Source organism: Myotis yumanensis, unplaced genomic scaffold (genome assembly GCF_028538775.1).
Source record: "Myotis yumanensis isolate MYYU_CA2020_CCGP unplaced genomic scaffold, mMyoYum1.0.hap1 SCAF_2, whole genome shotgun sequence".
NCBI lineage: Eukaryota > Metazoa > Chordata > Mammalia > Chiroptera > Vespertilionidae > Myotis > Myotis yumanensis.
Genome location: NW_027223753.1, coordinates 150,378,658 through 150,394,840, shown reverse-complemented (window position 1 = coordinate 150,394,840; position 16,183 = coordinate 150,378,658). Strand labels below are relative to the sequence as shown.

Genomic DNA, 16,183 nt, shown 5'->3' with positions numbered 1-16,183 from the left:
TCAACTGTCCAACTGGTAGCTATGATGTGCACTGACCACCAGGGGGCAGATTCTCAATGCAGGAGCTCTCGAGCTACAGTAACTTGGCAGTGGAGGTTCTAGAGTGATGCACCCAGAACCAAAGAGGAGGGAGCCTGATTCTGGGGTGCATCACCTAAGAACCGCCCCCTCACAATCCGGGACCCCTCAGGGGATGTTGGAGAGCCAGTTTCAGCCCGATCCCCGCAGGCCAGGCCAAGGGATCCTACCTGCCAGAGGGACCCCATTCACTCCACAGACGAACTTTGAGCTGTGGTGCTGCCCCAGGTGTGGCCAGCCAGGAAGGGACTGTAGGAGGTTGATTCCAGAGCCTGTCCGGCCCGTCTTGCCCAGTCCTGCCCCACTGGCCACCTTCTAATTAATTTCCTTTCAATGTGCACAAATCCGTGCACTGGGTCACTAGTATTAATATAAGTACAAATTAACACCCAAGTAATGTTTATTATTATAGAGGCAGGGATAAAAGATTCCCATCTTTTATGACAACAACAACAAAATATAACCATGCAAATCATTCATGGTGACAAAACAAATAAAAATCAAGAAACCAAAAAAATATAGATTTTGTGTTATATAAATTTATAGTATTATAGAATCAGAGCATCAAAAATTACTTTTGATTGTCTAATATATCTTTCTGTAACAAGTATGATGGGTAGTTATTTTCTGTATGATTATTTCAATTATATAACACTCCCTCTATCACAAAGTGTTAGAAATATATTTTATTTATATACACAGATATATAAATAAATATATATACACAGATATCCTCTTCTCTCTCTCTCTTTCTGCCTTTTTCTCTATTCATACACAAACAAGACACATACACATATAAGCACTGTGGGAGATACAAAGCTAAATAAGATATATTTCATCTACATATAAAGCTAACAGATTAGAATCTTTATATTTAGAGCTTTCTTACACATTTAAAAATACTTTTGCTATTGAGAGGCATACGCCATCCAGGTATAAAAGTATGCAACTAGTAGCATTTTCCTTTTTAGTATTATATGAAACCATAAGTAATGCTAATTTGCATTTTGACATGAGGAAGGCAAGGCTTGTGTATTCCAGTGACTAGTTGATTCTTTTTGATAGAAGATATACAAAGTTAACCAAATACTTTAAGTGAAGAAATTGATGAGCCACATAAGAAAAGCTTGTTTATATATCCAGAAAATTATTAACCTTTATCTTATGTCAAATAGTGGGCCCTTGAAATATGAAGACAAATTAGATATAGTTTCTGCCCCCAGACAGTTTATTGAAGAAGAGTTGGGTAAGTACAAAACAGTAGTATGCACAGAATACTAGTGAGACATAAAAGACTTTCTTTACTAGTTGACACTTGAACTGAATCTTGAAGGATGCATGCATATGAGCTCCTTGAGGATTAATGGCAGGTGGTTGGAGGGCAGAGTATGAAGATTATGGAGCACAGCCAGGAATATAAGGAGCAGCCAACTCTGTTGAAGTTAGAGGACTGCACAATGGTGAGAGATAACCTGGAGATTTACACCCTCAGCAACAAGACAGTGAGAAGTTAATTGTGGGGTCCAAGAGGGATTATACACTGAGTGGCCAGATTATTATGACCACCTGACATTTGTAGGCAAATTAGCTATAATTTCATGCTGAAGTTGCTAGAGGGCCAGACCATTATAAATAGGGAAGCAGTTTGTTTACGATGACAGTAGAAATGATTTTTTTCTGAAGATATGGGTAAACAACACAATTTAACAGCCTTTGAACATGGGATATATTTGAACGTGAGTGGCCAGATTATTATGACCACCCCATCAGTACTTCATTGGGCCACATTTTGCCTTCAATACTGTAGCAATTCTTCTTGGCATTGACTCTACGAGATGCTGAAAGGTGATGAGAGGACTCTGACACCATGCCTGATGAAAAGCATGTTGCAGTTCTGTGAGATTTGATGGTTGTAGAACCAACTGCCTGATGGCTCTTTTAACTTTGTCCCACAAATGCTCAATTGGATTGAGATCTGGTGATTGTGGAGACCACATAAGCAAGGTAAAGTCTCCCTCATGTTCTTGAAACCACTCCCGCACAATACCAGCACCGTGGCATGACACATTGTCTTGTTGGAAGAAGCCATCTCCATTGTGATACGCCATCAACATGATAGGATGAAATTGACCAGCAACGATTCTTAGGTATGTTTTGCTATTCAGACATTGTTCCACATGAATTAAAGGGCCCAAATCATGCCAGGAAAACATGCCTTAAACCATAACACTGCCCCCACCAGCTTGAAGGTTGTACTCATGCATGTGGGGTGCATGCTTTCACGCTGTTTCTGCCAAATTTTCACTCTGCCATCTGCATGATGCAACTGGAAACGTGATTCATCGGACCACATGACTCTTTTTTCCAATGCTCAACTGTCCAATCCTTGTGTTCCTGTGCGAATTGGAGACGTTTTATCTTTTTATCTGCAGACAGCAAAGATGTTCAAACAGGCCTTTGGCTTCTATATCCCATACGATGCAGTGTATGGCTAATTTACCTACAAACGTCATAATAATCTGGCCACTCAGTGTAGTTGTGGTATGTTCTAACCCAAATGAACCAACTAACAAAAAGTTTAGCACAGTGGTTCTCAACCTTGGCTGCACATTAGAATCACCTGGGAATCTTTTTAAAATCCTGATTTCTGGGCCTGATCCTCCAGAAATTCTGTTTCTTTGTTATGGAGTGGGGCCACAACATTAGTAACAAAGAAACAGAATTTCCAGAGGATGGGGCCCAGAAATCAGGATTTTAAAAAGATTCCCAGGTGATTCTAATGTGCAGCCAAGGTTGAGAACCACTGGTTTAGCAGAAGATTTAGCAGGTAAAAGTGGCAGTATTTTATAGACAGCCATTTTCTATTAAGCCCAGAAAAGATTGATTGCATTGTTTTCCAAGAACTTAAACCAGTTGAAAATAGCATACAATTCTCCATAAGGAAAATAAGGAAAAAATAAAGCCATCATTTTACACAGGTGGCCAACATTATTAGTTACAGGGAAGTAGCTCTACCCATGAAGTTATAAAGGTATCATGAATACAATAATAAGAGCCTTGACAAATTACTATCGTTACTGTTATGAACATGTCATTTCTTAATATTATCTATTTTAGTTAAACAAATCAATGTATAATCAACTAAAATTTTTACAATTTATATTAAATAGCAGTCCTCCTTTTTCAGCTCATAACACCAAAGTTGCTGCAATTTATAGATAAGAGGATGAGTCATCAGCTGTCCTATAAATATGCTATCCTAAAAGGATATGTCCAAGGTGAAGCAGACATAATGACTATAATTGATCAGATTGCAAGTTCTAAGCAGGTTAAACAGGTGAGGAAAACTAAAGACTAAGAAAAGGGTTTATTTTCCCTACCGTTCAGTTGCACTCACCCATCATGTTCTCTATCTATATATGTAAATGTGTTCTTAGATCCCTGGTTTGCTAGGTAATTTTTGTAAAAACTTAAACTAGTGTACATTTTATTACTGAAAAGCATTCTTACTAAAATGTCTGTGCCATATTAACAAGTTACAAAGCTCTTGGAACATACCTTGCAGTCCTTGCAGACGCAATCATGACCCCCATGCACAGTGGTCCATTCCTTCCCAATGCAAGTTCCAGGATAGATCAGGCTACAGATACATTAAACAGGAAACACTGGAGGATGGTGAGTGGTGGCAGTGTGGGGCACATAAAGCTTCTTCGTCATTCACAAAGGTTCCTTCTGTTTCTCTTTATCCCCTATTTTCCCACAGTAAATAGTAAAAGAATTAAAGGATGGGGATCTGGCAAATGGAAAGAAGTAACAATAACTCATCTAAAGGGAAACCTTGTCTAGTTCCCTCCTTATGCAGAGGAGAAAAATGAAGCCAAGAGAGTTTATGCCTCCCAAACACATAAGCAGCAAAGAGAATTCTAGGGCCTAAGTTGTAGCTTTTATATTTTATTTTCTCAATTGAGTCAGATTCACACTGACATGGGCATCAAAGTTTATCAGCTACATCAGAAATTAAATATTTACTTCTTGAGGCAATTTAGAACATTTGAATGCTATGTGTTATATGCCAAAACTTAGTACTTGAGAAAATTAAATATTAAATACTATTAGTAGAACACAAAAAGCAGTGTCTTTCCTCCCTTCAACACCCATCACTTTAAAACTATTTCCCTAAATTTTGTTTCGTTTCCTAACCACTCATATTTAGCACAGCGATTTGATGATAGACCATAGAAAATAGAAAAGGACTTGCCTCTTTAGGGTGCTGTCCACTTTTAAGCCTCATTTTTGCTCTCACACATCTTGGCAAACTTTCTAACTCGAAAGCCGCCTCTATGTCTCACATTTGGAGGCTGTCATAAAGTTGAATGGAAAGTACCTACCATGCCCACACTTTTCTGGATCAGTAGGATCCTAAAACAAGTTGCTTTAAAGAAAAATATATGACTCATCTTCAGGCTTCTCAAAACCAACCTTGATGATGCCACTTCCTATCCTCTCCATCAACCTTGCTGGAACAAAATAGAATCCAGTGCACAAAATTCAAGTCCAATCCCTGAAAAGCTTTTCATATTTTCCTCTAGTTATTAATTTAGCTTAAAAATATATCCGTTGCAAATGTTAAGACATGTTATTATAGTTTGTTTTCCAATGGGGATGTTTCTTTTGTTTCGTAGGTGTTATTAAAGAGAATAACTAGGAATACAGTGCATGCTCTGAAAGAGCTAGGTAGGTACCTCTCACCTAAGGATTCATGATCATCTCTTATCATCACTACTGCAGAGAGGCAATGGTTTTGATAAGTAACTTGATCTTTGATAATAAATTACTACTTACTACTACTAATAAAGTGGATAACCTCAACAATCTATAGGATCACATTTTGGGCTGGACCAAATTGTATATTATCTCTCCAAACTTGTTCTATCTGCCTTATGCCACAATGCAGGCCTTTTAACTTCTGTTTAAAGAAAACACATTTGCATGGCATGATTACACATGTTATTATCACCTTATAAATTCTGTTTTTTCTCAAACCAGACATGTGCATACCTTCCTGAACAATCAAAGGAAAGAAGTTATTTTTATCTCCCACTTGCCACAGAGCTGCCATCTGAGGACTTAGGCTTTAGAAAGAATTAAAATCAGAACAGAGCCTCACAGACCTCTGTTGTGGCTCAGTGCCCAAACATGGCAACAGCCTATTCTCTGAATCATGCCAGGTCATACTCCTGCTGCTGAACAAATCCCAGGAGTAAGACAGACACACTCCTATAGCATAACATTCCTGTGTGAGGAGAAGGGATTTGGGTACCAGATGGTGGGTACAAAAGGACACAGCAAGCCTGGGAATGAGGCCATGCTTGAGAGAACTTACATGGCAGATACTTGTCAAGCCACACAAGAAGTCATGACCAAGGAAAAGCCCAAATGTACAGTCTAGGAGGATGAAATTCTCATGGGCCTCTGGGAATCCAGACTAGACAGGCAGAGAGTATAGATGGATGCGGCATGTCCATGCACAGACAGGGTGAGTGGAAAGACTTAATCAAAAGCCATATCTAAGCCTCCAGTCTATAGTCAACAGAATAAAAAAGTTAAGTCACGAACTTCAGACTTAGAGCTTAGAAGAGCCGTTCATGTGTCCAGTTGTATTATCAGAATGGTTAGTCCTGAGACTGAGGCTATCTGTCCTCCTTCACAGCACAAGAATGAGCTGAAGACAAAAAAAAAAAATGGCAGGCAGACCTCTGCAAGTACTGGCAAATAATGGTTGATTGCAGAGGCCTCCTTAGGAAGAGAGACGTCTTCCTGTTTTGAGGGTTGTATTTCATGTATTTAGAGCAGAAATATTAGTTTCTTGTCCAAATGAAATATTTAAACATTTAATTTTTGTTATTTTTCAGGTTACTTAGAGTATGATCACCCAGAAATTGCTGTCACTATGAAAACAAAGGAGGAGATTAATGTCATGCTCAGTTTGGCCAGAGAAATTGTTAGGGTTTTCAGGTTAAGAGGAATTCTTCATAAAATTGAAGCTAATGAGATTAACAAGGTAAGCTAGAATATCTTCAAGCAATTATACTTATTTTCTATATAGTCATTTATGATCTTCAAACCTACTTTGGGCTCTTTCCAATATAGGTCATCCCTGAGATATGAATGTCTAACTTAAAATAGTTCTCTAGAACAAAGCACACACCACAGAGCATTTTCTTCCCGCAGCTCCAGTGGTCAATTTCTCTTTCCTCTCTTGCCATAGTGAGGGATCACTTCTTTCTAGGATTGGACCCTTCCCTAACACCATATGTAAAAATCTCTTACAAATCAATAAGAATAAGACAGAAAACCCATTTTTCAAAAGATGGGCAAAAGATTTGAATAGGCATTCCACAACAGAAGGTATTCAAACAGCCAATACAGATAACAAAAGGTGCCAAATAGCATTTCATAAGCTTAATACAAATAAAAACTAAAATTAATGACCAATACACAACTACCAGAATTTTTTAATTTTTTTTAAACTGACAATACCAAGTGTAGGCAAATAATGGAACAACTGGAACATTAGAGTGGGTGTGTAACTTGATGCAATCACTTTAGAAAATCATTTGGCAAAATCTAGTAAATTTGACCATATATCTTATGACACAACAATTAGATGATATAACTATATATTCAACAGAAATATGTACATATGTATAGAAAACACTCATAGAAGCATTACAAAGCCCCAAACTGGAGCACCTAAAGTATTAATCAATAGTAGACAAAGCTGTGGTATAATTATACAACATAAGCATATACAACAATGAAAATAACATGAGTGCATTTTTGCTCCCTGCACATTGTAGATGAATCTCAGAAACATAATGTTGAGCAAATGAAAGCAGACAAAAACAAGTATATAATCTCTGATTTTATGCAAATAAAGCTGAAACCCAGACAAAGCTAGATTTGGGTGATAGAAGAATGATTATCTTTGTATAGGAGGAATGACAAGTAGATAACATAAGGAAGGATTTTAGGATACAGAAAATGTTTTATTTCTTAATCTGGATGCTGGCTACCCAGATGTTTTCACATTGTAAATGTTCTTTGAATGAACTTATATGGTCTGTGCTTTTTTGGCCTATCTGCTGCACTTTAGTAAAAAGGTTTACTTTGAAAAGCTTAATCTATGACTTTAGAATATGATAGCAGAAAAATGCTGTAAGAAGAGAGAGGTTGGAAGTTTCTATGGAAAAACCAAAGTCTCAGAAAAGCAAAAAAAAAAGGAAAAGAAAAAGAAAAAGAGAAAAAAAGAAATGGTGCAAACCCATAATTGTTTTAAACATTCTGTGAACACTAGTTTTGTTCATCTTCTTTCTTAAATCTTTTTATTTTAGTTAATAATGGACAAAAAAAGAGAATTGCTTGATTTTGAACCCATTGTCAAGTCACTTACTTTTACTGAAGCACTATACCATATTCCATGGTTAGATAAAAACAGTGACCATATAAACTTTATTCAGGTAATATTTTTATTTCCTACTAATGTCTTCTTTAATGAAATATCATCTTTAATGTACCAACAAATTATCTTTTTTAAAAAATAATGATTTAACCATGATATTCTCCAGGTTAAAATTCTTTTTCTTTCTTTTTTTTTGTTTTTTGTTTTTGTTTTGTTGTTGTTGTTAATCCTCACCTGAGGATATTTTTCCTTGATTTTTTAGGGAGAGTGGAAGAGAGAATCGATGTGAGAGAAACACATCAATTGGTTGCCTCCTGCATGAGCCCAACCAGGGCCTGGGTCAAGGAGGAGACTGCAACCAAGGTATATGCCCTTGACTGGAATCAAACCCAGGACCCTTTAGTCTGAAAGCTGATGCTCTATCCACTGAGCCAAATCAACTAGGGCCAGGTTAAAATTCCTTAAATGTCCTTTATTGCCTATAGGATAAAATCAAAATCCCTTTGAATGGCATGCAAAGTCTTCTACAGACTGCTTCCTGCCTATCTTTCCATCTTCATCTTCTGTTGCTCATTCATCTTATACTCTATATTCTATACTAAACCATTCATGGTGCTTCAAACATTTTGTACTGTTTTCTAATTCTATTCCTCTGTGGGTATTATTTACTTTTCTTGAAATGCCCTTTTTTCTCACCTTTTTTTTCCCGAACTTTCCCTGATTATTGATGCTCTGAAAACATTCCTGCAGAGGGTACACAGAAAAGTAGGCTTTGGGGTCAAACACCCAAAGCAGATGATCTACCAATAGATCATCCTGTGTGGTCCATCCCCAGTTTGAAGGACCAAAGGGGTTGCCATTGTACTCATTATATATCTTTATTATAACATTAAGTATATACATTACAATCATCTTTATATCTCCCTCATGAACTATATATTTTTTTATCTTTAAATTCTTTATTAGTTAAGGAATTAAAAATGTGTCCTTATTCTCCCCCCCATTAACCCTCTCCCTCCTCCCCCGCCCCCGCCCCCACTCATGCTCTCATCCTCCTGTTGTCCATGTCCATTGGTTTGGCTTATATGCATGCATATAAGTCCTTTGGTTGATCTCTTCCCCTTACCCCCGCCCTCCCCTACTTTCCCTCTGGGGAATAAAAATCTGATTGCTGTTTCTCTGTCTTTGGATCTGTCCCTGTTCATCAGTCTATGTTGTTCTCTATAGTCCACAAATGAGTGAGATCATGTGGTACTTATCTTTCTCTGACTGGCTTATTTCACTTAGCATAATGCTCTCCAGTTCCATCCAAGCTGTTGCAAAAGGCAAGAGTTCCTTCTTTTTTACCGCAGCATAGTATTCCATTGTGTAGATGTACCACAGTTTTTTAATCCACTCATCTGATGATGGGCACTTAGGCTACACCAGTCTGCATTCCCAGGTTTCCTTTTTCTCCACATCCTCTCCAACACTTGTTGTTTGTTGATTTGTTGATGATAGCCATTCTGACAGGTGTGAGATGATAACGCATTGTCGTTTTGATTTGCATCTCTCGTATAATTAGTGACTTTGAACATGTTTTCATATGTCTTTCAGCCTTCTGTATGTCCTCTTTTGAAAAGTGTCTATCTAGGTCCATTGCCCACTTTTTGATTGAATTGTTTATCTTCCTATTATTAAGTTTCATGAGTTCCTTGTAAATGTTGGAGATTAAACCCTTTTCGGTGATATCATTGGCAAATATGTTCTCCCATGCAGTGGGTCTTCTTGTTGTTTTGTTGATGGTTTCCTTTGCTGTGCAAAAGCTTTTTATTTTAATGTAGTCCCATTTGTTTATTTTCTCTTTAGTTTCCATTGCCCTAGGAGCATTATCAGAGAAGAAATTCCTTCGACATATGTTTGCTATTTCGCTGCCTATGGATTCCTCTAGTATTTTTATGGTTTCCCGTCTTACATTTAAGTCTTTTATCCATTTTGAGTTTATTTTTGAGTATGGTGTGAGTTGGTGGTTTCGTTTCATCTTTTTGCATGGATCTGTCCAATTTTCCCAACACCATTTATTGAAGAGACTGTCTTGACTCCATTGTATGCTCTTGCCTCCTTTGTCGAATATTAATTGGACATGGTGCTTTGGGTCAATTTCTGGGTTTTCTATTCTATTCCATTGATCTATATGTCTGTTCTTGTGCCAGTACCAAGCTGTTTTAAGAACACTGGCTTTGTAATACAGTTTTATATCTGGTATTGAGATCCCACCTGCTTTGTTCTTCTTTCTCAGGATTGCTGCAGCTATTCGAGGTCTTTTTTTATTCCAGGTGAATTTTTGGAACGTTTGTTCTAGATCTCTGAAATATGCCATTGGTATTTTAATGGGGAGTGCATTGAATCTATAGATTGCTTTGGGTAGTATGGACATTTTGACGATGTTGATTGTACCAATCCATGAACACGGTATGTTCTTCCATCTGTTTATGTCTTCCTCTATCTCTTTTTTCAGTGTCCTGTAGTTTTTCGCATATAAGTCTTTTACCTCCTTAGTTAAGTTTATTCCTAGGTATCTTAATTTTTTTGGTGTGATGGTAAATGGGATTGCTTTTTTAGTCTCCCTTTCTGTAAGTTCACTATTGGTGTAAAGAAATGCCTTAGATTTCTTGGCATTAATTTTGTATCCTGCTACATTGCCAAATTCATTTATTAACTCTAATAATTGTTTGATGGAGTCTTTAGGTTTTCTATGTACAGTATCATGTCATCTGCAAATAAGGACAGTTTTACTTCTTCTTTTTCAATTTGGATGCCTTTTATTTCTTCTTCTTGTCTGATCACAATGGCTAGTACTTCCAGTACTATGATGAACAGGAGTGGTGAGAGTGGGCATTCCTGTCTTGTTCTTGTTCTCAGGGGAAATGGTTTTAGTTTTTGCCCATTGATTATGATGTTGGCTGTGGGTTTGTCATATATGGCTTTTATTATGTTGAGGTATGATCCTTCTATTCCTACCTTGCTGAGAGTTTTTATCAGGAAAGGATGTTGAATTTTGTCAAATGCTTTTTCTGCATCAATTGATATGACTATGTGGTTTTTATCTCTCAATTTGTTTATGTGATTAATCACATTTATTGATTTGCGGATATTGTACCATCCTTGCATCCCTGGGATAAATCCTATTTGGTCATGATGTATGATCTTTCTGATGTACTGCTGGATCCGATTTGCTAGAATTTTGTTGAGTATTTTGGCAACTATGTTCATGAGGGATATTGGCCTATAATTCTCTTTCATTGTGTTGTCTCTATCTGGTTTTGGTATTAGGGTGATGCTGGCTTCATAGAATGAGCTGGGATGTGTTCCTTCTTGAATTTTTTGGAATAGTCTGAGAAGGATAGGTTTTAGTTCTTCCTTGAATGTTTGGTAAAACTCCCCTGTGAAGCTGTCTGACCCTGGGCTTTTGTTTGCTGGGAGCTTTTTGATGACTGCTTCAATTTCTTCCATCATTATTGGGCTGTTGAGATTTTTAGAATCCTCTGGATTGAGTTTTGGAAGATTGTATTTTTCTAGGAATATGTCCATTTCCTCCAGGTTGTCTAGTTTGTTAGAGCAGAGTTGTTCATAGTGTTTGTTAACAATTCTTTGAATTTCTGAGGGATCTGTCGTTATTTCACCTCTTTCATTTCTGATTTTGTTTATTTGAGTCCTCTCTCTTTGCTTTGTGAGCCTGGCTAGAGCCTCATCAATCTTGTTTATCCTTTCAAAGAAACAGCTCTTGCTTTCATTGATCTTTTCTATTGTTTTTTTTTTTTGTTTGTTTGTTTGTTTTTTGGTCTCTATGTCATTTATTTCTGCTCTGATCTTTATTATTTCCTTTCTTCTGTTCACTCTGGGATTTTTTGTTGTTGTTGTTCTTTTTCTAATTCTTTGAGTTGTAGAGGTAAATGATTTACTACCATTTTTTCTTGTTTTTTGAGGTAGGCCTGTAGTGCTATAAACTTCCCTCTCAGGACTGCTTTCATTGTGTCCCATGGATTTTGGGTTGTTGTACTGTTATTGTCATTAGTTTCAAGGGTGTTTTTCATTTCTACTTTGATCTCACTGGTAACCCAATCATTATTTAGTAACATGCTATTCAGCTCCAAGTGTTTGAGTTTTTTGTATGTTTTTATTGTGGTTTATTTCTAATATTATGCCCTTGTGATCTGAGAAGATGCTTGGTATGATTTCAATCTTCTTGTATTTGGGGAGACTTTGCTTGTGACCCAATATGTGGTCTATTTTTGAAGATGTCCCATGTGCACTTGAGAAGAACGTATATTCTGTGGCTTTGGGATGAAACGTTCTGAAGATGTCAATTAAGTCCATCTGATCTAGTGAGTCATTTAGGATTGCTGTTTCTTTGCTGATTTTTTGTCTAGAGGATTTATCCAGTGATGTCAGTGGTGTGTTTAAGTCCCCTACTATGATTGTGTTGTTGTTGATCTCTCCCTTGTTATTTTCCAGGAGGCTTTTTATGTATTTGAGTGCTCCTGCATTGGGTGCATATATGTTTATAAGGGTTATATCCTCTTGTTGTATCGATCCCTTTAATATTATGAAGTGGCCTTCCTTATCTCTTGTTATGGCCTTCACTTTGAGGTCTATTTTGTTAGATATAAGTATTGCTACCCCAGCTTTTTTTTCATTTCCATTTTCCTGAAAGACATTTTTCCATCCCTTCACTTTCAGCCTGTGTGAGTCCCTTTTTGTGAGGTGGGTCTCTTGTAGACTGCATATATATGGGTCATGTCTTTTTATCCATTCAGCCACTTGATGTCTTTTGATTGGAGCGTTTAGTCTGTTTACATTTAAAGTTATTATTGAAAGGTACATGCTTGGAGTCATTTCTATTTTCATACCTTTATATTTCTTCTTTTTACAGCATTCCTTTTAGCATTTCTTGCAGTGCTGGCTTGGTAGTGATAAACTCCCTTACCCTTTTTTTGTCTGCAAAGCTCCTGATTTTCCCTTCAATTTTGATTGATAATCTTGCTGGATATAGTATTCTTGGATTCAGTCTTTTGCTTTGCAACACTTTGTATACCTCCTTCAATTCCCTTCTAGCTTGATGTGTTTCTGTTGAGAAATCATTTGATAATCTGATGGGGGATCCTTTGTAGGTAACTCTCTGTTTCTCTCTTGCAGCCTTTAAGATTCTCTCTTTGTCTTGCACATTTGCCATCACTATTACGACGTGTCTTGGTGTGGGTCTTTTGGGGTTCATCTTGCTTGGGACTCTCTGTACTTGTGTAACTTTTTCCTTCCCCATATCTGGGAAGTTTTCTGACATTATTTCTTCAAATAGATTTTCTAATCCTTGCTGCTCTTCTTGTCCTTCTTGCAGCCCTATTATGTGTATGTTACTTCCTTTCATGTTGTGCCAAAGCTCCCTTAGGCTTTCCTCTTGCTTTTTAATTTTTTTCTCCAGTTGCTGTTCAGATTGAGCTTGTTTCTCTGCCTTATCTTCTAACTCACTAATTCGATCCTCTGCTTCTTCTAGTCTGCTGTTGAAACTTTCCATGGTGTTTTTGATTGTAGCTATATCACTTTTCATTTCTTCCTGATTCTTGCATAGGTTGTTGATTTTCTCATCCATCTGGTGAATGAATTGTACAACCATTATTCTGAATTCTTTTTCTGTCATGTTGCATGCTTCAACTTCATTAATTTCCTTTCTTGGTGACTCCTCATTGTCTTTCCTCTGGGTGTTGTGTCGTCTCTTCATTCTGATTATCTCCTGATGGTTCAAACGTCGAGTTGTGTGGGCCTGGGCCGTGTGAAGTGGGAGCCTCCCACCACCTTAGTGTCACTGAAGAGCTCTGACACTAAGATGTGTGGTTGTTGTGGGTTGGTTTGAACCAGGCTTGCTCAGAGTCAGTGTTGCCAGCGCTCAATGTGGCCTTGTGCGGGCCCTTAGAATCAGGGACCCTGCCTGCACCATGCTGAAACAGAGACCTCCCTGGAGTGTGTTGAAAGTCAGCGCCCCCTAGCATGCGCCAGGAGTCAGAGTTCCCCAAGAATCCAGTATCAGAGTCTCTGTTGCTTCGCTCGACCTCGCATTGAGAATCAGGGTCCCTGTGTACCCTTGCACCAAGAATTGGAGTCACTGGCTCTCAGTATGAATGCACAGGGAGTCAGGGATCTCAGGCACAGGTGATAAGAAACACAGTCAAGACACTGGTACTTGGTGCTGCCTCCTGCCCAGAGAATTGGGGTACCTGGGTCCCACGCTACACGGGACAAATTTTTGGTGTTCCTGTGATTGCTCCCAGCCCAGGGCTCCTGGAGCGGGCACTACGTGGGACCAGTTCCAAGGTGCTCAAGCACTTCCAAGCTAAAGTTCCTGTGACAGCACTGAGGCCCCGGAAAGGGGTGGGTCTATCAGTTACTATGGCGCTGCCTGTGCGCCTGCAGGGAGGGGGATGGGCTCTGTTACTCACTGATCTGCCGCAGGGATTTCTGAACTTTTGGTGTCCGCAGGTCTGTAGCTGTGGTCACATGTCTCTGTCCTCAGTGGCTGCAGGCTCCTGGTATGCGTCTGAGATCAGAGTGGGTGGTGCTGAGGCCAGGATCCTAGTCTCAAGCAGCTCTGATTCCCAAAATGGCATGGTCGCTGTGCCCGTGCTGGCCACCCAGGAGTGTCCGCACAGGGAGCAAGGCTCAGCCGCCTAAGGCTGCCTGGTTTAGCAGCCCCTTAGAAGACCTGCAGAATCTAACTGTCCCTAGCTCATACACACACACACCACACACGTCCACACACTCCTCTATCACTTCCTTGTGCTCTCACACTCTCTCCCTCTCTGCCTTCCTGCTGGTCGCCATTTTTCTCTGTGAACTATATTTTTTAACTCATTTTTCTTGTGACTATTCATCCTCTGACACTTCGCTTATTGAATAGGGTTGCTCAGTAAGTGTTTATGGAATAAACAAATAAATGGGCCTATATTGTTCTAATAACACTGGAGGCCTGATGCATGGATTCGTGCACCAGTGTGGTCCCTTGGCCTGGCCTACGGGGATCAGGCCAAAACCGGCTCTCTGACATCCCCTGAGGGGTCTTGGATTGCGAGAAGGCAGTTCTTCGTGGCACACCCTGGGAATCGGGCTCGCTCCTCTCTGGTTCCAGTGTGTCACCCAAGAACCACAGCTGCCAGTGAATGCAGTTCAGCAGCTCCTGTGTTGAGCTTCTGCCCCCTGGTGGTCAGTGTCCATCATAGCTACTGGTTATTTGGCTGGTCAGCCAGTCAGCCAATCACTTAGGCTTTTATATATATAGATTCTTTCTCTACATCTACTTGGTGCCAAAAGACCAGTTATATTTGTCCACCTGATTAAAATATTTAGAATAAATACATTTTTATTCATCTGATGTTTAAGAGCATAAGTATATATGAAACATGTATTTGCCATTAGCCTGCATCTGTTATTATTTTTCATCCAGACAAAATATTTTCATTCTTCCATTACATTTTTATTCCTGGGTTAGATTATTTCTTCTTAACCCATGTGTAAATTCCCCACCAGATATATGTATGAATGTTCACCTTTTCCTCTTTGCTATTCATAATTTCTATTTTCTCTTACAAATTTATTACTAATGCAATGCCTCAAATCTTACTGAGTGATATTTACTTTAAAATTGTAAAAACAGTATTAAAGTGTAAACTTAAACATCCCCAACCACTGCTAAAATATTGTTTATAGCATGTATTTGGTGATTATATTCTAGGAAAAAGCCAAACTTATAACTTTTGATTGTGGAAATACTATATTTGAAGAAGGTGATGAGACCTTAGGAATTTATGTAATTATTTCAGGTATGATAAAGGTAAGGAAGAGTTATTTATAAATTCACTTGTGAGCATTAGTTAAAAACTTTATAAAATTGAGAATTAGTAGTTTTCTCTGTTAAGGACTACACTGTTTCTTTTTTAAGTTATCAGCTACCATCTGAACAGCAATTCTTCTTGTTCAAACACAATGGATAACGCCACCCACCACCTTTGAAGCTGTACTTTCCCATAGATAACAAAAAAAATAAAAGGATCATATTTAAGATAAAAAAATATAATATAAATTGTTATTCATCTTGCATTTGTCTGAGTTGAGCATTAAGCCATTTAAGGCAGGTATAGGTTGACTGAGTAGGAGGAATCAGAAAGATTGAAGTATTTAAGAATGCTTTGTTTCTAAGTCATTACTAATTTAATAAATATGCTTAAAAATACAAGTAATAAATATTTTCAAAATAATATGCACATATTAAAATTATTAAAACCAACAGTAAAGAAAACCATAAATTAGATAGTTTTGGTATATTATCTGGCATACATATTTTTCTCTTTTTTTGTCCCTAAACAGCTTCAAAGATCAAAATCAGGTTTGATGGCTGACCAATTACTCTCTGAATCAGAGGAAAAAGATCATCAGATAATTTTCACAGACTATGTGATCAGTGGGGAAACAATAGGAGAGCTGAACTGTTTAACTAATGAACCCATGAAATATTCTGCCATCTGCAAAACTGTAGTGGAGGTCAGAAAACATCACCCATGTCTTACTGTTGTATCTTGTTAAATATCTAGTATCAAATTTAAGATTATCTTTGTACTT

The 16,183-nt window shown here is 38.1% G+C and overlaps 1 protein-coding gene across 1 annotated transcript in view; it reads left to right on the top strand.

Annotated features, from left to right (window-relative positions):
* Positions 1 to 16,183, top strand: part of SLC9C1 (solute carrier family 9 member C1) — a 92,906-nt gene that overhangs the window by 61,090 nt on the left and 15,633 nt on the right. Inside the window, exons 17-22 of the mRNA XM_070403773.1 lie at positions 3,266 to 3,415; positions 4,761 to 4,812; positions 5,991 to 6,139; positions 7,473 to 7,598; positions 15,300 to 15,398; positions 15,932 to 16,105. Coding sequence (XP_070259874.1) covers positions 3,266 to 3,415; positions 4,761 to 4,812; positions 5,991 to 6,139; positions 7,473 to 7,598; positions 15,300 to 15,398; positions 15,932 to 16,105 — 750 coding nt within the window. The remainder of the gene's footprint in view (positions 1 to 3,265; positions 3,416 to 4,760; positions 4,813 to 5,990; positions 6,140 to 7,472; positions 7,599 to 15,299; positions 15,399 to 15,931; positions 16,106 to 16,183) is intronic.